At 42.1% G+C, this 23,184-nt stretch overlaps 1 protein-coding gene across 1 annotated transcript; it reads left to right on the top strand.

Annotated features, from left to right (window-relative positions):
• The first annotated feature begins 17,044 nt into the window (after positions 1–17,044).
• On the top strand, positions 17,045–22,983 carry LOC139584532 (uncharacterized). Its single transcript, XM_071416515.1, has 5 exons — positions 17,045–17,280; positions 18,170–18,299; positions 18,408–18,581; positions 18,835–19,005; positions 19,576–22,983. The coding sequence occupies exons 1-5, from the start codon at positions 17,053–17,055 to the stop codon at positions 20,124–20,126; spliced, it is 1,254 nt and encodes a 417-aa protein (XP_071272616.1). The 5' UTR covers positions 17,045–17,052; the 3' UTR covers positions 20,127–22,983.
• Positions 22,984–23,184: the final 201 nt, after the last annotated feature.

Here is a 23,184-nt window from a genome sequence, read left to right as displayed (position 1 = left end):
AACGTGGAAAAACCCAGCAGTGTTGCAGTTCTTGAAACACACAAACCGTTGTGCCTGGCACCTACTACCTTACCCCGTTCAAAGGCACTTAAATATTTTGTCTTGTCCATTTACGTTCTGAATGGCACATATACAATCCAAGTCTTAAGGCTTAAAAATCCTTCTTTATCCTGTCTCCTTCCATTCATGTACACTGACTGGATTTAACAAGTGACATCAATAAGGGATCATAGCTTTCCCCTGGATTCACCTGGTCAGTCTGTCATGGAAATAGCAGGTGTTCCTACTGTTTTGTACACTCAGTGTATCTCTTAATAAGCGAATATCCCCCCCCAAACACACACACACACAATATAAATGTTGAAATTGCCATGTCATGTCGCCAATAAAGATACAGTAAAGTGCAAACTCCTGCTTTATGCTGATGACTCAGCCTTACTGGTATCAGGGAAGGATATGGCTTACATAGAAGAGACCCTGGGTAAGAAATTGCATTCTGTTAGAGATTGGTTGATTGACAACAAATTGTCGCTACATTTGGGAAAAACATAATTAATTTCGTTTGGAACAAAACTTAGTTTGCTTGGGGCTGACAAGATAAAGGGAAACTGTGCAGGCAAAGAGATTGAATCAAAGACAAGTGTATCCCTAGATAAATCCCTTTCTGGTGACCTGATTGCTGCTAAAATTATTTGTAAAATTTTGAACAAATGTAAATGTTTATATAAACTGCTTGTCTCAACCTTGATTCAGTGTCATTTTTATTATGCTGCTCTGCTTGGTATATTGGGCTATCAAAACAGCTGAAAAAGAGAATGCAGGTCAAGCACAATAATGTTATCAGGTATATGCTGAATGTCCCCCTATGTCCCACATACAGTTGAAGTCTGAAGTTTACATACACCTTAGCCAAATACATTTAAACTCAGTTTTTCACAATTCCTAACATTTAATCCTAGTAAAAATGCCCTACCTTAGGTCAGCTATGTTCACCACTTTATTTTAAGAATGTGAAATGTTAGAATAATAGTTGAGAGAATGATTTATTTCAGCTTTTATTTCTTTCATCACATTCCCAGTGGGTCAGAAGTTTACATACACTCAATTAGTATTTGGTAGTATTGCCTTTAAATTGTTTAACTTGGGTCAAACATTTCGGGTAACCTTCCACTAGCTTTCCACAATAAGTAGGGTGAATTTTGGCCCAATCCTCCTGACAGAGCTGGTGTAACTGAGACAGGTTTGTAGGCCTTGCTCGCACATGCTTTTCAGTTCCGCCCACAAATTTTCTATAGGATTGAGGTCAGGGCTTTGTGATGGCCACTCCAATAACTTGACTTTGTTGTCCTTAAGCCATTTTGCCACAACTTTGGAAGTATGCTTTGGGTCATTGTCCATTTGGAAGACCCATTTGCGACCAAGTTTTAACTTCCTGACTGATGTCTAGAGATGTTGCTTCAATATATCCACATAATTTTGTGCACCAGTCCCTCCTGCAGCAATGCACCCCCACACCATGATGCTGTGTTCTTCGGCTTGCAAGCCTCCCCCTTTTTCCTCCAAACATAACGGTCATTATGGCCAAACAGTTCTATGGTGGTTTTGGAGGAGTGACTTCTTCCTTGCTGATCGGCCTTTCAGGTTATGTCGATATACGACTCGTTTTACTGTGGATATAAATACTTTTGTACCTATATCCTCCATCATCTTCACAAGGTTGTTGTTCTAGGATTGATTTGCACTTTTCGCACTAAAGTACGTTCATCTCTGAGAGACAGAACACGTCTCCTTCCTGAGCGGTATGACGGCTGCGTGGTCCCATGGTGTTTATACTTGCGTACTATTGTTTGTACAGATGAACGTGGTACCTTCAGGCGTTTGGAAATTGCTCCCAAGGATGAACCAGACTTGTGGAGGTCTACAAAAAAAAATTGAGGTCTTGTCTGATTTATTTTGATTTTCCCATGATGTTAAGCAGAGGCACTGAGTTTGAAGGTAGGCCTTGAAATACATCCACAGGTACATCTCCAATTGACTCAAATTATGTAAATAAGCCTATCAGAAGCTTCTAAAGCCATGACATAATTTTCTTGAATTTTCCAAGCTGTTTAAAGGCACAGTCAACTTAGTGTATGTAAACTTCTGAACCACTGGAATTATGATACAGTGAATTATAAGTGAAATAATCTGTCTGTAAACAATTGTTGGAAAAATGAGTTGTGTCATGCACAAAGTAGATGTCCTAACTGACTTGCCAAAACTATAGTTTGTTAACAAGACATTTGTGGAGTGGTTGAAAAACGAGTTTTAATGACTCCAACCTAAGTGTATATAAACTTTCGACTTCAACTGTAAGAGTACAGGAGTTCCGGGAGGTGAGCTTGTTGCCTTTGGAGTCCAGTGGACCAACTTAAACTTAATCATATGTTCGACATCTTAAATGATTGTGCCCCAGGTTATATGAAAAACCACATTGATATGGTCTATTACCATCCCAGTTACAATACCAGAGGTAGTGTTATGTCTTGTAAAATCCCAAGGATAAACAGTACCGTGAGGAACATGTTTTTTTATACAGGTATTTGTCTATGGAATAGTCTCCCCTTGGAAAAATTTGAAATCTCTTTAAAAAGCAGGCAAATGTTTTCTTTTGGACAAGGTTGTCTAAGTCAGAGACACCACTCCAGTGCCGCTTGTGCCCCCTAGTGCTGGTCAGGTGTATTTATTTGAATGATTGATGTGATGTGCAATCAATAGATTATTTTTTAAGGTCGAAATGTAAAATGGTTGATTTTTAAGGTTAGGGAAAAGTGCCGTGAATAGTGACACATCCTAGGATGTCAATGTAAATTTATGTATTTATGGTTGTTTGTAATTTTGACTTGCCTTTTAATCATTATATGTGTTATTGATTTTTACCATTGAGGACCACTTTGGAAACAACCGTTTTAATTCATATCCTTTTAAGTTATATCTTCTTGGTTCACATTGTACATTTTGTTGTATATGTCTGTTACCCAAATAAATTGAATTCAATTCAATAAAGTGACAACTGTGCATTTGTATTTGGAGGATAACATTTTGGTTTGGTTAATATGTCATAGCTCCTGCCTGGGCCAATCAACATTTAATGTTATGTTCAGAATCATTGTTCGGCAGCGAGAGCAGCGTGCTAGACAAATCACAAAATATCCACACATCAGCCTGGGTTAGTTTGGTTTTCAATTTACAATCCGGAAAAATCTATTAAACTGAGCCAAATGGGAAGCGCACTTCAAGCGGCACCCAAGGAGTTCATTCATATCCACTTGGCGGGAGCATATGCCACACAGACAGAGGGGTATAATTGTTCCAGGCTCTTACGCAAGCAGAGGCAAGTCAGCTCTCCACATGAGTTCCAGCCAGCTCACTCCAGCTCACTTTCATTGACTTTAAAATGCTCAGATTGATTCAGCCTTTACGCTATCAACATTCAATATGTGGCACGGAATCGTGGCATTTGCAATAAAAATAGATCTTCCATGAAGACATGGTAGGTCATGACTTGTGGCATCTGTCAGGCCACAAAATTATTCAGCCCCTCTGCATTTTATTCAGCGTTTGATACCACAGAGGCCAGAGGAAACTGTGATTCAGTCAAAACCATTACTCTTAACCTAATTATAAAGAAGACCTATTGTAAAACCACTTTATAATTCAATGACCCCTGAAGATAAGGCTAGGTAAACATATTGCACTCAGCAAACAGCATAATGGGAAATTAGGGTGACATCTGCACACTTCAATCAACAGTCGGGAGAAAATCATGTCAAATAATACTTGAGAAGATACACAACAACAACAAACTAGCAGCCATACCACCTTGCATCCCACTGCTGTTGGGATAAGTTAGGATTGGTCAGTCCTTGGATGAGAGATCAGATTCTGGATGTGGTGTTCGAGGGCCAGTAGAGGGTGACCCTTTCCTCTGGTGTCTTATTGTGGGGTTTATTTTTCCAGACACTTCTATATGACAGTCTTTAAGTTCACAAAAACAAGGCACCATTTCATGCTACATCTATTTGTTTTATGGGCTGTGGCTGTGATGAATAGCATATGCTGGTGTCCAGTGACAGGTTATGGGTCTGGTTAAGTGAAAGGATGGCCCCAGGCCAATCAGTAGAGATTGAGATGGGGGGCTGGGGGGGTTACTGTGAGATTAAGCAGTTTCTACTTACCCAGAGTCAGATGAACTTGTGGATACCATTTTTATGGCTCTGAGTGCAGTATAAAGGAAGTTAGAGGTAGTTTGGCAAGCCAATGCTAACAAGCGTTACCCAAGACTAGCTGTACCTGTAGACTTCCAGTCATTGGCTAGCAAAACTACCTCTAACTTCCTTCATAATGCATGACTTAAAACCTGAAATATTACATTTACATAAGTATTCAGAACCTTTACTCAGTACTTTGTTAAAGCACGTTTGTCAGCGAATACAGCATCAACTTTTCTTGGGTATGACGCTACAAGCTTGGCACACCTGTATTTGGGGAGTTTCTCCCATTCTTCTCAGTAGAAGCGTCGCTGCGCAGCTATTTTCAGGTCTCTCCAGAGATGTTAGATCAGGTTCATGTCTGGGCTCTGGCTGGGCCACTCAAGGACATTCAGAGACTTGTCCCTTAGCCACTCCTGTGTTGTCTTCGCTGTGTGCTTAGTGTCGTTGTCCTGTTGGAAAGGGAACCTTGGCCCCAGTCTGAGGTCCTGTGTGATCTGGAGCAGGTTTTCATCAAGGATCTCTCTGTACTTTGCTCCGTTCATCTTTCCCTCGATCCTGACTAGTCTCCCAGTCCCTGCCGCTGAACAACGTCCATATGCTTCACCATAGGGATGGTGCCAGGTTTCCTCCAGACGTGACGCTTGGCATTCAGGCCAAAGAGTTCAATCTTGGTTTCATCAGACGAGAGAAACTTGTTTCTCATGGTCTGAGAGTTCTTTAGGTGCCTTTTGGCAAACTCCAAGCGGGCTGTCACTTGCCTTTTACTGAGGAGTGGCTTCCGTCTGGCCATTCTATCATAAAGGCCTGATTGGTTGGGTGCTGCAGAGATTGTTGCCCTTCTGGAAGGTTCTCCCATCTCCACAGAGGAACTCTGGAGCTCTGTCAGAGTGACCCTCGTATTTTTGGTCACCTTCCTGACCAAGGCTCTTCTACCCCGTTTGCTCAGTTTGGCCGGGCGGCCACCTCTAGAAAGAATCTTGGTGGTTCCAAACTTCTTCATTTTTAGAATGATGGAGGCCACTGTGTTCTTGTGGACCTTTAATGCCGCAGATATTTTTTGCTACCTTTCCCCAGATCTGTGCCTCGACACAATCCTGTCTCGGAGCTCTACCGGACAATTCATTTCGACCCCATGGCTTGGTTTTGCTCTGACATGCATTGTCAACTGTTGGACCTTATATAGACAGGTGTGTGCCTTTCCAAATCATGTCCAATCAATTGAATTTACCACAGGTGGACTCCAATCAAGTTGTAGAAACATCTCAAGGTTGATCAATGGAAACAGGATGCACCTGAGCTCAACTTCGAGTCTAATAGCAAAGGGTCTGAATAAATAAGGTATTTCTGTTTTGTATTTTTAATACATTTGCAAAAAATTCTAAAAACCTGTTTTTGCTTTGTCATTATGGACTATTGTGTGTAGATTGATGAGGATTTTATTTTATTTTATCAATTTTAGAATAAGTCTGTAGTGTAACAAAATCTGGAAAAAGTCAAGGGGTCTGAATACTTTCCGAATGCACTGTATGTGTTTGTAGCCTATTTTTCATCATTAGATAGGGCAGATTACCAACTTGAATCACAAGTATGTCACTCAAACTTTCGGTGAAATCTTGCATTGATATTCAAATTTTTTACCCCAAAATATGAGTTTATTTAAATCAGGGTTCGGCATCGTGTACTCTCGTCTTAAGCAAAAGCATCAGGGATGAAAGCCAAATCTTATTTGCCAGTTCCATGTGCCAGGGGCACAGTAAAAATGGCTTTTGCACTATTCAGTGCTGTAAAACCTGCTATAAATAACCATCCAGAGAGGGGTGAGTAAAGGGGTTTAAAATCCTCCCCTTGTTCCTCTGCCACTTTCCGCCTGGCTATGAGGCACGATTTGGTTCCCCACGATCAGCTTAGCTCTGCCCTCATAGCCCGTCTTCAAAACTCACTGAGCTCACATCCCATCACCGCATCCATCCCTCCACCCCTTTCTCCAACAAACCCACAACCCTCAGACAGCTTCCCTCTTCAATCCCTTATGTGAAGAAAATACTATTTAAAAGGAGCAAGACTACCAGGGAAATCTCATAGAGATTAGTTGACCTATTCAGAATTAGTCATGTATTCCTAGTAGTGATAGAGGAGAACCTACGTCACTACCAGATGAGAGGACTGAAAAAACACAGACTGATGCAATCCATCTCAATTCACCTCCAGAGACAGAAATAGCAATTCACCTCCGTAACAACAAAATCAATCACATTGACTTCCTCCATTGATCAAAGGGAAAGTTCACAGACCAACCTGCTTCATGAACAAGACAGGGTCTCTTATCAGTTAACACACTCATTCAGTGTTTCACCCCTAATTGCTTTTTGGTATTGCTTTAATTTAGCATTTAGTTTGCTATAGAGTTTTCTACAAAGTTGACCTCACCTCACCCATCCTAATAAAATTATTGACGTGTCTCAAGAACACTTGTCTGTTCCACTGCATGTTGAACATCATTCTTTGGCAGTTTGAAAATAGCAGCATCATGTGATGTTCTATGCCCAGAGGAGGCTCTCTGACAGGATCTGTCACTGTAATTGAGAGGTTTGTAAAATTGTGCCAGATGAAAACTCACTAACAAGAAAAACACACAATTAAACATGTTATAATTGTTAGTGGAACTTGTAAACTGTCAGGTCACATCAATGTTCATCTAAACTTACTCTGTTAAATTGAGATGAGTGAGATGATGACTCAGGTCAAAGGCCACACAGTCCTCAGAAGGCCCAGGGGGACATTTTGTTTTGTCTTTCTTCCCCAGACAGGCCTGTCTACATGGCTGAAACTGTCACGTCTCTTTATCCACTTGTCCATATTGGCTGTTTATTATACACAAGAGGTGCTTTTTATGTCTAAAATATTTCCCCAGACACCACAGAGAAGACGCCGGGCACAAAACAGGCTCCTGGTGTTCCCACGGCCTGAAATTTAAAGTCCATGTCACTCGCAGCTCTTCACGGTGTCTGCACTATCCCTCATCCTGACAAGCAGCTCAAGGCCAAAGGCAGGCGCCACCAAAGAAACAGTTAACACAGCCACTCGAGGGAGAGACCAGTTATTTTATGTGTCATTCATTGCAGTTTTAGTGGAACATTATGTGGAAAGTACACTGAACAAAAACATAAACACAACATGCAACAATCTCAAAGATTTTACTGAGTTACAGTTTATATAAGGAAATCAGTCCTTGAAATTGAAATGAATTGAAATAAATTCATTAGGCCCTGATCTATCAATTTCACATCACTGGGAATACAGATACAGTGGGGCAAAAAAGTATTTAGTCAGCCACCAATTGTGCAAGTTCTCCCACTTAAAAAGATGAGAGAGGCCTGTAATTTTCATCATAGGTACACTTCAACTATGACAGACAAAATGATGGTGGAAAATAAGTATTTGGTCACCTACAAACAAGCAAGATTTCTGGCTCTCACAGACCTGTAACTTCTTCTTTAAGAGGCTCCTCTGTCCTCCACTCGTTACCTGTATTAATGGCACCTGTTTGAACTTGTTATCAGTATAAAAGACACATGTCCACAACCTCAAACAGTCACACTCCAAACTCCACTATGGCCAAGACCAAAGAGCTGTCAAAGGACACCAGAAACAAAATTGTAGACCTGCACCAGGCTGGGAAGACTGAATCTGCAATAGGTAAGTAAGCAGCTTGGTTTGAAGAAATCAACTGTGGGAGCAATTATTAGGAAATGGAAGACATACAAGACCACTGATAATCTCCCTCGATCTGGGGCTCCACGCAAGATCTCACCCCGTGGGGTCAAAATGATCACAAGAACGGTGAGCAAAAATCCCAGAACCACACGGGGGGACCTAGTGAATGACCTGCAGAGAGCTGGGACCAAAGTAACAAAGCCTACCATCAGTAACACACTACGCCGCCAGGGACTCAAATCCTGCAGTGCCAGACGTGTCCCCCTGCTTAAGCCAGTACATGTCCAGGCCCGTCTGAAGTTTGCTAGAGAGCATTTGGATGATCCAGAAGAAGATTGGGAGAATGTCATATGGTCAGATGAAACCAAAATAGAACTTTTTGGTAAAAACTCAACTCGTCGTGTTTGGAGGACAAAGAATGCTGAGTTGCATCCAAAGAACACCATACCTACTGTGAAGCATGGGGGTGGAAACATCATGCTTTGGGGCTGTTTTTCTGCAAAGGGACCAGGACGACTGATCCGTGTAAAGGAAAGAATGAATGGGGCCATGTATCGTGAGATTTTGAGTGAAAACCTTCTTCCATCAGCAAGGGCATTGAAGATGAAACGTGGCTGGGTCTTTCAGCATGACAATGATCCCAAACACACCACCCGGGCAACGAAGGAGTGGCTTCGTAAGAAGCATTTAAAGGTCCTGGAGTGGCCTAGCCAGTCTCCAGATCTCAACCCCATAGAAAATCTTTGGAGGGAGTTGAAAGTCCGTGTTGCCCAGCAACAGCCCCAAACAGCACTGCTCTAGAGGAGATCTGCATGGAGGAATGGGCCAAAATACCAGCAACAGTGTGTGAAAACCTTGTGAAGACTTACAGAAAACGTTTGACCTCTGTCATTGCCAACAAAGGGTATATAACAAAGTATTGAGATAAACTTTTGTTATTGACCAAATACTTTTTTTCCACCATAATTTGCAAATAAATTCATTAAAAATCCTACAATGTGATTTTCTGGATTTTTTTTCCTCATTTTGTCTGTCATAGTTGAAGTGTACCTATGATGAAAATTACAGGCATCTCTCATCTTTTTAAGTGGGAGAACTTGCACAATTGGTGGCTGACTAAATACTTTTTTGCCCCACTGTATGCATCTGTTGGTCACAGATACCTTTAAAAAAAAAGGTAGGGGCGTGGGTCAGAAAACCAGTCAGTATCTGTTGTGACCACCATTTGCCTCATGCAGCGCGACACATCTCCTTCGCATAGAGTTGATCAGGCTGTTGATTGTGGCTTGTGGAATGTTGTCCCACTCCTCTTCAATGGCTGTGTGAAGTTGCTGGATATTGGCAGGAACTGGAACACGCTGTCGACCACATCGTCAATCCAGAGCATCCCAAAAATGCTCAGTGGGTGATGTGTCTGGTAAGTATGCAGGCCATGGAAGAACTGGGACATTTTCAGCTTCCAGAAATTGTGTAAAGATCCTTGTGACATGGGGCCGTACATTATCATGCTGAAACATGAGGTGATGGCGGCGGATGAATGGCACGACAATGGGCCTCAGGATCTCGCCACGGTATCTCTGTGCATTCAAATTGCCATCGATAAAATGCAATTGTGTTTGTTGTCCGTAGTTTATGCCTGCCTATACCATAACCCCATAACCATGGGGCACTCTGTTCGCAACATTGACATCAGCAAACTGCTCGCCCACACGACGCCATACACGCTGTCTGCCATCTGCCCGGTACAGTTGAAACCGGGATTCATTCATGAAGAGCACACTTCTCCAGCGTGCCAGTAGCCATCGAAGATGAGCATTTGCCCACTGAAGTCGGTTACAAAGCCGAACTGCAGTCAGGTCAAGTCCCTGGTGAGGATGACAAGCACGCAGATGAGCTTCCCTGAGACGGTTTCTGACAGTTTGTACAGAAATTCTTCAGTTGTGCAAACCCACAATTTCATCAGCTGTCCAGGTGTATTGAATGTACATTCAATTCTATGGCAACAGCTCTGGTGGACATTCTTGCAGTCAGCATGCCAATTGCACGTTCCCTCAAAACTTGAGACATCTGTGGCATTGTGTTGTGTGACAAAACTGCATATTTTAGAGTGGCCTTTTATTGTCCCCAGCACAACGTGCACCTGTGTAATGATCATGCTGTTACATCAGCTTCTTGATATGCCACACCTGTCAGGTGGATGGATTATCTTGGCAAATGAGAAATGCTCACTAACATGGATGTAAAATAATTTGTGCACAAACTCTGGGAGAAATAAGCTTTTTATGCGTATGGAACCATCCATGATATCACAATTATAGTTTTATTCTTTACAGTGTTTGTTTACATTTACTTTGTTTATAAACATTGGAGTAAAACAAGCTTATATTTTAGGTACTGATGGGGAACGACAGTTGAACTAAGCTCATGAGGTATTTATATGTTTTATTCTTCAAGAATCAATGTGTACATTTAATTAATTTATAAGTCCAAAAATTGATGTAGCAACTGCTGATTGCCCCTTTAATAGATGAACCACCTTGTTGAGAATTCTCCTCTCCAAAGTTGTCAAAGTGTTATCTGATCTCCTAGTTCTTTCTAAGTTGAGGGTCAGGTCAGCAGTTTGACGTTCCTTCCGGTCATGCAGAACTGTAAAGTAGTCTGAATGGAGACCAAATAAAATCTCTCTCTGCTGTGCTTTCATCAAATCGTCTGTCTTCTTTCCACCAGTGTGTGTGCATAGCCCTTTGAAGCTGATTCCCAGTTGAAACCGCTTTCTCTGAGTGGGAGACTTGCCTCATTATTTCCTCACTGATTCATTAGCTTCTGCTTGATCTTACAGATATTTTTTTAATCTTTGACATTCTGAGTCCCCTTTCGTTATGCAGAACCCTCACACCACGCCCTCTACACCCACACGCTTACTCTCATATCCTGCACGTGTAGCCCCATGGGAAGTTTTGTTTCACATGCTGAGCTGCCCTAATGCCACTATTAAGTATGCGAGGGCATGAGATTTAAACCATGATGTCCCGTTTGATATTTACATATAGACATATATATTTACATACAGTGGGGAGAACAAGTATTTGATACACTGCCAATTTTGCAGGTTTTCCTACTTACAAAGCATGTAGAGGTCTGTAATTTTTATCATAGGTACACTTCAACTGTGAGAGACGGAATCTAAAACAAAAATCCAGAAAATCACATTGTATGATTTTTAAGTAATTAATTTGCATTTTATGGCATGACATAAGTATTTGATACATCAAAAAAGCAGAACTTAATATTTGGTACAGAAACATTTGTTTGCAATTAACAGAGATCATACGTTTCCTGTAGTTCTTGACCAGGTTTGCACACACTGCAGCAGGGATTTTGGCCCACTCCTCCATACAGACCTTCTCCAGATCCTTCAGGTTTCGGGGCTGTCGCTGTGCAATACGGACTTTCAGCTCCCTCCAAAGATGTTCTATTGGGTTCAGGTCTGGAGACTGGCTAGGCCACTCCAGGACCTTTAGATGCTTCTTACGGAGCCACTCCTTAGTTGCCCTGGCTGTGTGTTTCGGGTCATTGTCATGCTGGAAGACCCAGCCACGACCCATCTTCAATGCTCTTACTGAGGGAAGGAGGTTGTTGGCCAAGATCTCGCGATACATGGCCCCATCCATCCTCCCCTCAATACGGTGCAGTCGTCCTGTCCCCTTTGCAGAAAAGCATCCCCAAAGAATGATGTTTCCACCTCCATGCTTCACGGTTGGGATGGTGTTCTTGGGGTTGTACTCATCCTTCTTCTTCCTCCAAACACGGCGAGTGGAGTTTAGACCAAAAAGCTCTATTTTTGTCTCATCAGACCACATGACCTTCTCCCATTCCTCCTCTGGATCATCCAGATGGTCATTGGCAAACTTCAGACGGGCCTGGACATGCGCTGGCTTGAGCAGGGGGACCTTGCGTGCGCTGCAGGATTTTAATCTATGACGGCGTAGTGTGTTACTAATGGTTTTCTTTGAGACTGTGGTCCCAGCTCTCTTCAGGTCATTGACCAGGTCCTGCCGTGTAGTTCTGGGCTGATCCCTCACCTTCCTCATGATCATTGATGCCCCACGAGGTGAGATCTTGCATGGAGCCCCAGACCGAGGGTGATTGACCGTCATCTTGAACTTCTTCCATTTTCTAATAATTGCGCCAACAGTTGTTGCCTTCTCACCAAGCTGCTTGCCTATTGTCCTGTAGCCCATCCCAGCCTTGTGCAGGTCTACAATTTTATCCCTGATGTCCTTACACAGCTCTCTGGTCTTGGCCATTGTGGAGAGGTTGGAGTCTGTTTGATTGAGTGTGTGGACAGGTGTCTTTTATACAGGTAACAAGTTCAAACAGGTGCAGTTAATACAGGTAATGAGTGGAGAACAGGAGGGCTTCTTAAAGAAAAACTAACAGGTCTGTGAGAGCCGGAATTCTTACTGGTTGGTAGGTGATCAAATACTTATGTCATGCAATAAAATGCAAATTAATTACTTAAAAATCATTCAATGTGATTTTCTGGATTTTTGTTTTAGATTCCGTCTCTCACAGTTGAAGTGTACCTATGATAAAAATTACAGACCTCTACATGCTTTGTAAGTAGGAGAACCTGCAAAATCAGCAGTGTATCAAATACTTGTTCTCCCCACTGTATATTCCTCCAAGTGGGTGAAAATATCATACAACAGTACACAAAGACAGAGTTTGTCTTTGCATTATGTGTTTGCAATGGTTATTAGGAAAAAAGGAATGGGGCATCTGAACAAACATTAAATTACCTAGTAAGGCTGACTCGTTGCATGAAGTAACATATCTCTCGCACATGAAGAACTTTTTAAAAGATCCAGCACATGATTTTAGGACTAAAACATATACATCTCACCTAGCTATCCTCTCTCCAGTCATGCATTAGTCACGTTAGTCAAATTTGCTTTGCTCACTGTCTGGACAGAGCAAAGCGTTCTGTCTCATGCAGAGCCGGTCCTGGCTGTTCTGCGCCCTAGGCAAGACAAAAAGAAATGCAGCCCCTGCTAATATAGAAAAGTCCCAGTAAGCAAAATGACGTTGAAAAGATGTCTAAAATACGCATTTTATAGATGTTGAAGTTAGGTTCAATTTAGGTTTTGAATGAAAGGTGAAAAGACGTCCTTTCCGGGCGTTGAAATCAGGTTCATTTCCGGTTCTGAGTGAACATTTTTAGACATCTATGTTTGGGCCAAATCAAGGCTGGTCCAGACCGGACGAAATATGAACCAAACATAGACGTCTATGATTAGTTCAGATTTGGTCCAGACCTGACCAAAAACCAATGTCCGTGGACGTCCAGTCCGGACAGGACCAAAAAAAGATGTCCAAAAGCCATCAGCGTCGGTCCGTGCTTACTGAGATATAGCCTACAGTGTCAGCTGAAATTTAATTTTAGGAATGCCCATTTTTGTGGTATACCTACCATTTGTAAAACACCAAAAAAAGACGGACGGTCAGGACAGGACCAAAGAAAGACGTCCAAAAGACGTTGGTGTCGGTCCGTGCTTACTGGGGTGTAGCCTACCATGTAGGCTGCAATGGAATATTATGAATGCCCATCCATATGGTAGGTCCACCATTTGTAAAACAGGCCGTTGTATTGGCTTTATTAGTCTTCATTCCTGTGACTAATTAAATGGCTATTTAACCTCTGCATATCAGCTACCCAACTTTATCAGAAGGAGTTATCCTGAGCCTATTTGCAATGTGTTTACACAGTGTGAAATGCAGAAGTATTTTCTTTTTTGCTATGATCAACTTGTCAAAAGTTGATGGATGCAAACTTGAAACCACTGATCATGACAATTTAGCCAATGGGATGAAACTCATAGACAGCTATTGTGAGTAGCCTGATTGTCCATTCCATATTGTTCCATTTACTTTGACCTGTACTGTTTTTAGGATATGTTGTTTGTTAACATGTTGGCGCATTTCTTTTTTGATTGGGCGCAATTTAGGTTAGGTAATTTGATCGGAGAAACGAGCATGATGTAGAAAGTTTCCGTCTCATTACATTGTCATACATTTTATCTCCTGCCTATAGGCTACAGAAAATACCACACACAGAAAACATCACATACTCTTTCAACCATATGCTATATCTGCTACATGATTTATGTTAGATAATTTTTTTTACGGAATGTTGGTGGCGTGCCGCGGTGATGCATCTCTCCAACAGCACACTGAAGAGGCGCCCTGGGAATGGACAAGATAAATAAGGGCAAATTTAACAAAGTGGGCACTGCTTATTACAGGGCAGCATCAGCGCACACATAAAAAGCCCATATGCCACTGGTTGAGAGAAAATGTCATTATTTTGGGGGAGAATTATGTGATGTTTTATGTGTTGTTGGAGGTGCATCTTGGTCAGTTTAGATCAGAAAAGGCAGCCCTTGTCAATCTGTCGCCACTTAATCCTGCCTAATGAGTGGGCCGGCCCTGGCCTTAATGCTGAAGCACATCTCACCCTTCAGATGCAGCATTACCTTCCAGATTACATAGTCCTGACAGCACCAGCAATGAAAAGTCGTTCATCACTTTTCACAGTCAGAGGTCTTGGTATCAGGCATTAACATAGCACTCTGCATTGGTTAAATTCATCCTGCTAAGTAGCGGTGCAGGTCATTAAGATCAAATAGTAAAGTTTGGGACCAGTTGCCAGGTTTTTAGCTACTTACATGGAATGGCTCACTGACAGGGCGACTTAAGAGGCTAAAGGACTCGAGAGTTCTGGAGACGAAGGAATATTAAAATGATTTATTTGCCTGGTGCAGTGCGTTCGGAAAGTATTCAGACCCCTTGACTTTTTCCATATTTTGTCACACTACAGCCTTATTCTAAAATTGATTAAATAAATAAAAACTCATCAATCTACACACAATACCACATAATGACAAAGCAAAAACAGGTTTTTAGAAATGTTTGTATTAAAAATAAAAAAAACAGAAATACCTTATTTACATAAGTAGTCAGACCATTTGCTATGAGACTCGAAATTGAGCTCAGGTGCATCCTGTTTCCATTGATCATCCTTGAGATGTTTCTACAACTTGATTTACTACACCTGTTGTAAATTCAATTGATTGGACATGATTTGGAACGGCACACACCTGTCTATATAAGGTCCCACAGTTGACAATGCATGTCAGAGCAAAAACCAAGCCATGAGGTCGAAGGAATTGTTCATAGTGCTTTGAGACAGGATTGTGTTGAGGCACAGATCTGGGGAAGGGTAGAAAATAATGTCTGTGGACTACAGGAAAAGGAGGGCCGAGCACGTCCCCATTCTCATCGACGAGGCTGTAGTGAGGCAGGTTGAGAGCTTCAAGTTCCTTGGTGTCCACATCACCAACAAACTATCATGGTCCAAACACACGTGAAGAGAGCACGACAAAGCCTATTCCCCCTCAGGAGACTGAAAAGATTTGGCATGGGTCCTCAGATCCTCAAAAAGTTCTACAGCTGCACCATTGAGAGCATCCTGACTGGTTGCATCACTGCCTGATAAGGCAACTGCTCGGCCTCAACCGCAAGGCACTACACAGGGTAGTGCCTACGGCCCAGTACATCACTGGGGCCAAGCTTCCTGCCATCCAGGACCTCTATACCAGGCGGTGTCAGAGGAAGGCCCTGAAAATTGTCAAAGACTCCAGCCACCCTAGTCATAGACTGTTCTCTCAGCTACCGCATGGCAAGCGGTACCAGAGTGCCAAGTCTAGGTCCAAAAGGCTTCTTAACAGCTTCTACCCCCAAGCCATAAGACTCCTGAACAGCTATTCAAATGGCTACCCAGACTATTTGCAGTGAATTTCCAAGACAGATTCAACTACAAAGACCAGAGAGGTTGTACAATGCCTAGCAAAGAAGGGCACCTATTGTTAGATGGGCAAAAACAAAAAAGCAGACATTGAATATCCCTTTGAGTATGGTGAAGTTATTAATTACACTTTGGATGGTGCATCAATACACCCAGTCACTACAAGGTTTCCTTCCTAACTCAGTTGTCGGAGAGGAAGGAAACCGCTCAGGGATTTCACCATTGGGTCAATTGTGACTTTAAAACAGTGAACGGAGTTTAATGGCTGCGATATGAGAAAACTGAAGATGGCTCAACAACATTGTAGTTACTCCACAATACTAACCTAATTGACAGAGTGGAAAGAAGGAAGCCTGTACAGACTAAAAGTATTCCAAAACATGCATCCGGTTTGCAACAAGGCACTTAAGTAATATAACATATTATTGAGTACCACTCTCCATATGTTTAAGCATAGTGGTGGCTGCATCATGTTATGGGTATGCTTGTAATCGTGAAGGACTGGGGAGTTATTCAGGTTAAAAAAGAAACGGAATGGAGCTAAGCACAGGCAAAAACCCGATAGGAAACCTTGGTTCAGTCTGCTTTCCACCAGACACTGGGAGATTAATTCACCTTTCAGCAGGGCAACAATGTAAAAAACAAGGCCAAATCTACACTGGAGTTGCTTACCAAGAAGACATTGAATGTTCCTGAGTGGCCGAGTTACAGTTTTGACTTAAATCTACTTGAAAATCTATGGCAAGACCTGAAAATGGTTGTCTAGCAATGATCAATAACCAATTTGACAGAGCTTGAAGAATTTTGAAAAGAATAATAGGCAAATGTTGCACAATCCAGGTGTGGAAAGCTCTTTGAGACTTACTCAGAAAGACAGCTATAATTGCTGGCAAAGGTGCTTCAAAGTAGGGTGTGAATACTTATGTAAATGAGATATACGGTATATATATTATTTTTTTAAATGTTTCAAAAAACATGTTTTCACTTTTTCATTATGGGATATTGTGTGTAGATGGGTGAGAAAATAAATATATTTAATCAATTTTGAATTCAGGCTGAAACAACAAAATGGGGAATAAGTCAAGGGGAATGAATACTTTCTGAAGGCACTGTGTGCGTTGTAGAAACCGTTTCAGATTGACAAAGCTTTGCTGAGTGTGTTGTTAATCTACAGTGCAGGGCTGCACAGGTATTTAAAGTTTCAAAGGTTATAAGGAAATGGGGCTGGGAAAGCTGTTGTTGCTTAATCATTTGCTAACCTTCCTGAACATTCCACTTCCTCCAATTGCAAAAATGGACATGAACACTAGCAAACTACACTGGGGACATCAAGAATACAATCTTGGAAAGTTTGCTGAAAAATTCAAGGACTCCTTTCCTAAGATCATCAATGTGACGGTGGGCTTTCTTGGACAACAGGAACTGGACAGTATCAGCTCAAGCACAGTGAGTGTGATTTCTTTCCTTTGATACCTAGTGATATTACCAACTGCCTGAAGCTATTTTAGCACAGTAGTTTGGGGTTCAAATAATGTCTCTTAATACTTTATCTTTCTAAAAATGGAATGTATTGTAGTACTGCACTGTAGGTTTGTAAAATTTGAAAAGAAGCCTGTCTTTTATCGACCGAATCAGTATTTTTCAAGTGTTCTGATTTGCAAAGCCTTTTCTTATGAGAGTATATGAAAGAATCTCTCCACTCACTCAGTCATGTATTTTGTAATTGTATTTGTATTTATTATGGTTCCCCATTAGCTGCTGTCTTGGCAGCAGCTACTGTTTCTGGGGTCCGGGAAAATTTTGGCAGTTATAAAATTTTTAAAACATTACAATACATTCATTACAAAATTCACAACACACTAGGTGTGTGCCCTCAGGCCCATACTCCACTACCACATATCTACAACACAAAATCCATGTGTACGCGTGTGTATGGTGCGTATGTTATCATGTGTGTTTATGCATGTGTCTGTGCCTATGTTTGTGTTGCTTCACGGGCCCCCGCTGTTCAATGTGTATTTTTTTATCTTTTTTTAAATGTATCTAATTCTATTTATTGGATCAGTTACCCTATGTGGAATAGAGTTCCATGCAGACCTGGCTCTATGTAGTACTGTGCGCCTCCCATAGTCTGTTCTGGACTTGGGGACTGTGAAGAGACCTCTGGAGGCATGTCTTGTGGGGTATGCATGGGTGTCTGAGCTGTGTGCTAGTCGTTTAAACAGACAGCTTGGTGCTTTCAACATGTCACGTATTATTACCGCTTGAAATGAAGTGCAGCTCTTATGTAGTTCATGTTTATGTTTTTATCACCTCCCACCCCAACTTCCCAAAGCACATCATGGTCCACTCCCTGCTCTGTCAGCAGAGAGCAGTGTTTGAGAGCAAACATGGGAAAGTCCTGTCCCTACCTGTCACCATCTCAACTGTAGGCTTCTACATAATCAGAAATGATAGACGAGAAGGTGAGTCGCACAGTTAAGTGAGGTGAATCTACAACCTCTTATCAATCACTCTGAGGATGATAGTTTAGTTACCGTTGCAAACTGGGTCTTTTTGGCAATCACTCATAGGACCACCAATCAGTCTTCAGGCTATTTTGGAGTCCAACCCACTGCCAGTCATCATCCAACCAATAACACCACTTGTCCTGCCGTGGCTGTCAGGAGGTCATAGGCTGGACACACTGACAATCACACGCACCTATGAGGAGCAGCTCTTAATTGGGTTTCCTTTCAGCAGCAAAGGTATTCATTGATTGCATTATTTTTAAAGAAATCTGATTTATCATTCATTGAAACCTGCTCTGAATGTTACAGTAGGTAATTTGTATGGTGACCTCAAATATGTATGTTTGTCATATAGCCTTTTACCACAAATAGTGAGAACTTTGCATTTGAAAATATGTAACCTATACATCTATTCAGTTTAGCATGGAGACCAAGAGAAGGACAGATTTAGTCTCCAATAACTTATTCATTATGTGTTGTTGTTATGCAGGAATCCTCTCCAGACACACTCCTCTGGTGCTGCCCATGTATATGAAGGAGGTGCGTATTGCATTGGCAGAGGGGTTGGAGGGACTCGATCAGGGCCAGTTCGAGGACGCCTGTGCTACATTGGGGGGGCAGATCGATGAACTGGGCCTCAGGAACCTTTTCATCTTTCAAGGTACACCGCAGCACTGCATGAAAAAAATATTGTTACATTACACCTCCCTTTGGTGAGTGACCACATACCTCACCTTAGAACGTGATGGTGGTTGACAATTTACTAAGTGTGGATCAGCAATAGCATCAGTACACCACACTACAGCAGACCCAGAGGAGTCCCACAGGGATTTGTACTCGGTCCTCTTTAATTTTGTTCTGATTTCCAATATAATGTATAAGGAGACTTCTATGCCTGTTTGGTGTGAGCGTTGGCACAGTTGAAGAGGCAGGGACTAAACTGGTTTACTCAGTTTTAGAGAAATTTAGTTTGTCATATAGTCAACATACACTATCAATGAAAAAAGAATTGATGCAGGATGCTGCATGTCTCCTTGCATTTGAGAAATAAGAAATGTAAAATGGAGGGGACCAAGTACAAATCCCTGTGGGACTCCTGTATTGTGCTATCAGAACCTACATTTTTGTGACCTCACTATTCTTTTTAGTGATGTTACAGCACATAAATATCCTAATTGGCATAGACAGATGTAAATGTTCAAAATAACTAAAACCTAGTCTGCCTCTTCAGATATCACCATTTTGAATAAGCAAGAGTTGATTGAAAAGGGTCACGAATACATGGAGGTGAAGCCAATCTACATGAGTCTGAAGAACCAGGGTGATGAAATCAACCTTTACCAGCACCTTGACTTTGAGACAACCGAGCCTCCTACTTTACAGAGAAAAGCAGCAAGACCCCCACCTCTACCCCCTAAACCACAATATTTACAAATAGCTAGACACAAACTTCCACCACTTTCTCCATCATTGGAGAACAATTCCCAGTCCTACTCTGGCGGCTCATGGCACCCACTCTTCTGCTCCTTAGCAGAGGTGCCCTCTAATCTACGGGACCTGAGTGTGGCACAGGTGTGCTCCTGCCTGCGACTGCTCAACTTGGACCAGTACTGCCAGGCCTTCGAGAGGGAGCAGATTGACGGGGATCTGTTGTACACAGTTGAGCCCAGCATGATGAGGGAGACCCTGGGTATGGAGAGCCTGCACGTGGGCAAGCTTCTCCGCTTCCGAGAGGGCTGGAGGCCCTTACTTGGATCTTCTGGAGCTGAGCAGGTTGGGTAGTAATGGATTACCTGTAATGGGGATTATAATCAGATTGTAAAAATTTAATTGGCAATCTGGGATCCAAACAACACTAAAGCGGTCATAGAAGTGACATTTTGTACTCTTGTGCTGGATGGTAAATTATTTACATATTTTATGTTAGGCTAAGTACCATTTACATTAGTAATGGCTAAAGTGTCATTCAGAATAAAGGCTACTTTTGGAGTAATTCCTGCTGGGAAGCAAACATTCATCCACACAGCATGATTAAAAGCACAGGTTTCAGGCCAATAGCCTTGTCCCGATGTCCCACCACATGGCCGGTGGAGTCACAGACGTCATTGACATTTTCATTTCCATTGTCAAAATGTGATTGACTTTCAGTCATTTCATTTACCACAACTACAGCAATAAGATACAGAAATAACTACCTACATGAGGTCCAAGAAAATAAACATAACATACATTTTATGTCCAACAAAAAACATGCAAAACAAAAGAAGGCACAAGGATCTAAGCTGCACTACATGACCAAAAGTATGTGGATACCCCTTCAAATTAGTGGACTTGGCTATTCATCCACACCCGTTGCTGACAGGTGTATCAAATTTGAACACACAGCCAAGCAATCGCCATAGACAAACATTAGCAGTAGAATGGCCCATACTGAAGAGCTCAGTGACTTTCAACACGGCTCCATTATAGGATGCCACCTTTCCAACAAGTCAGTTAATCACATTTCTGCCCTGCTAGAGCTGCCCCAGTAAACTGTAAGTGCTGTTATTGTAAAGTGGAAACGTCTAGGATCAACAACGGCTCAGCCACGAAATGGTAGGCCACACAAGCTCACAGAATGGGACCGCCGAGTGCTGAAGCGCGTAAAAATCGCCTGTCCTCGGTTGCAACACTTACTACTTAGTTCCAAACTGCCTCTGGAAGCAACATCAGCACAATAACTGTTCGTCGGGAGCTTCATGAAATGGGTTTCCATGGCCAAGCAGCCGCACACAAGCCTAAAATCAGCTTGCGCAATGCCAAGCATTGGCTGGAGGGGTGTAAACCTCACCGCCATTGGACTCTGGAACAGTGGAAATGCGTTCTCTGGAGTGATGAATCATGCTTCACCATCTGTCAGTCCGACGGACAAATCTGGGTTTGGCGGATGCCAGGAGAACGCTACCTGCCCAAATGCATAGTGCCAACTGTATAGTTTGTTGGAGGAGGAATAATGGTCTTGGGCTGTTTTTCATGGTTTGTGCTAGGCCCCTTAATTCCAGTGAAGGGAAATCTTAACACTACAGGATAGAATAACATTCTAGATGATTCTGTGGTTCCAACTTTGTGGCAACAGTTTGGGGAAGGCCCTTTCCTGTTTCAGCATAACAATGAATACTCCTGTGCACAAAGTTAGGTCCATACAGAAATGGTTTGTCGAGATCGGTGTGGAAGAACTTGACTGGCCTGCACAGAGCCCTGACCTCAACCCCATAGAAAACCTGTAATGGGAATTTAATCTTTGTGCTTTTCTTAACTAATTTCTGTGTTCAATTCATGTGCTGTTCTATAAACCAATTTCTATGTTCATGTAACTGGCTGACTGAACAAATCCTCACTATCATTAGCTGCAATTTGGCAGTACACCCAGACCTTGTTTTGAGAATGAAAAATATCTCAGTTTTAAGGTCTCAGCTTAGAGAGAAGAAGCTTCGTGAGGTATTGGTCTGTCAAATGTTATGAACCAGTATTGGTCGGTCAATGAAACAAAACGGTGATGAATTAATTATGCTAAATCATGCAAATTTAACTTGTCTGTGTATAGCCGTATAAAAGACAACTGCTGGGACTGCCCAGGCAGCGCACTGACAAATAAATAATGATTAATTTAAGATTGACTTCGGGTGTCCCTGTGTAAGAATTTCCACAGCACACCATTGGGACAAATTGGAGCGCTGACTGCGAGCCACGCCTAATCGGCCAACATCAGTGCCCGACCTCACTAATGTTCTTGTGGCTGAATGGAAGCAAGTCCCCGCAAAAATGTTCCATCATCTAGTGGAACATCTAGCGTTCCCAGAAGAGTGGAGGCTGTTATAGCAGCAAAGGGGGGGCCAACTCCATATTAATGCCCATGATTTTGGAATGAGATGTTCGACAACCAGATAGCCACATACTTTTGGCCATGTAGCAAAAAAATATACCTCAGACAGATACCTCGGGAGCTGAAGGTAGATGGACTGAAAAGGTCAAAACTTTTTCAGTATGAACATGCAACATCAATAACAATCAAGACTCATTGGTGATTTGTATTTTACTTTAAAAAACAATAACACGGTACAAAAGATGATAAAACAGCTAATTATTTCTGAGGACAGAGAGGGTGTCCTCAGTAAACAAAGGTTATTTCAACAGTTTGGGAAAAATATAACTACAGACCACTACACAGTTCAAATCATTGTAGAACTCTTCACTATAGGGCACGGCTATTCACTTATACCCTACGAGGTCTGGAGCCTGCTGGTTTTCTGTTCTACCTGATAATTAATTGCACACACGTGGTGTCCCAGATCTAAACCAATCCCTGATTAGAGAGGAACAATAAAAAAATGCAGTAGATGTCACGCCTGCTCCCGCTCTCCCTCTAGCGCTCGAGGGCGCCAGGCGACCCATCATTACGCACACCTGTAACCATCGTTACACGCATCAGCGCTTCATTGGACTCACCTGGACTCCATCACTTATTAATTGCCTCCCCTATATTTGTGTGTTCCTCAGTTTCATCCCTGTGTCAGCACTAATGTTGCTTTGTTTCTCCTGTCCAGACGCTGTCCTTGTTTTGTTTCATGTCGGTTCTTTATTAAATATTCCCTGTATTTGCTTCTCGTCTCCCAGCGTCTGTCCTCACAGTGGAACTAGCTTCTAGATCCAGAGTTGAGTTATAGGGTATGTCACAAATTGTGTATTCATTGGTGTATGCATCAGCTGATGCAAACAAATGTCCCCTTTGGGGATTAATAAAGTAGGCTACTATCTTATCTGAGCTGTTTTCCATAGATGTCTGAAAATCAACCAATACTGT

Source organism: Salvelinus alpinus, chromosome 9 (genome assembly GCF_045679555.1).
Source record: "Salvelinus alpinus chromosome 9, SLU_Salpinus.1, whole genome shotgun sequence".
In the NCBI taxonomy this organism is placed as follows: Eukaryota; Metazoa; Chordata; class Actinopteri; order Salmoniformes; family Salmonidae; genus Salvelinus; species Salvelinus alpinus.
The sequence above is the reverse complement of the archived record's forward strand: the minus strand, read 5'-3'. Positions and strand labels throughout refer to the sequence as shown.

Excerpts from the sequence above, each read along its gene's own strand:
- LOC139584532 (XM_071416515.1), top strand. The coding sequence starts at position 17,053 with ATGGGGCTGGGAAAGCTGTTGTTGCTTAATCATTTGCTAACCTTCCTG. Across the intron at positions 17,281-18,169 it reads ACAGTATCAGCTCAAGCACA|CACATCATGGTCCACTCCCT; the intron begins GTGAGTGTGATT and ends AACTTCCCAAAG. Across the intron at positions 18,582-18,834 it reads GTTTCCTTTCAGCAGCAAAG|GAATCCTCTCCAGACACACT; the intron begins GTATTCATTGAT and ends GTTGTTATGCAG.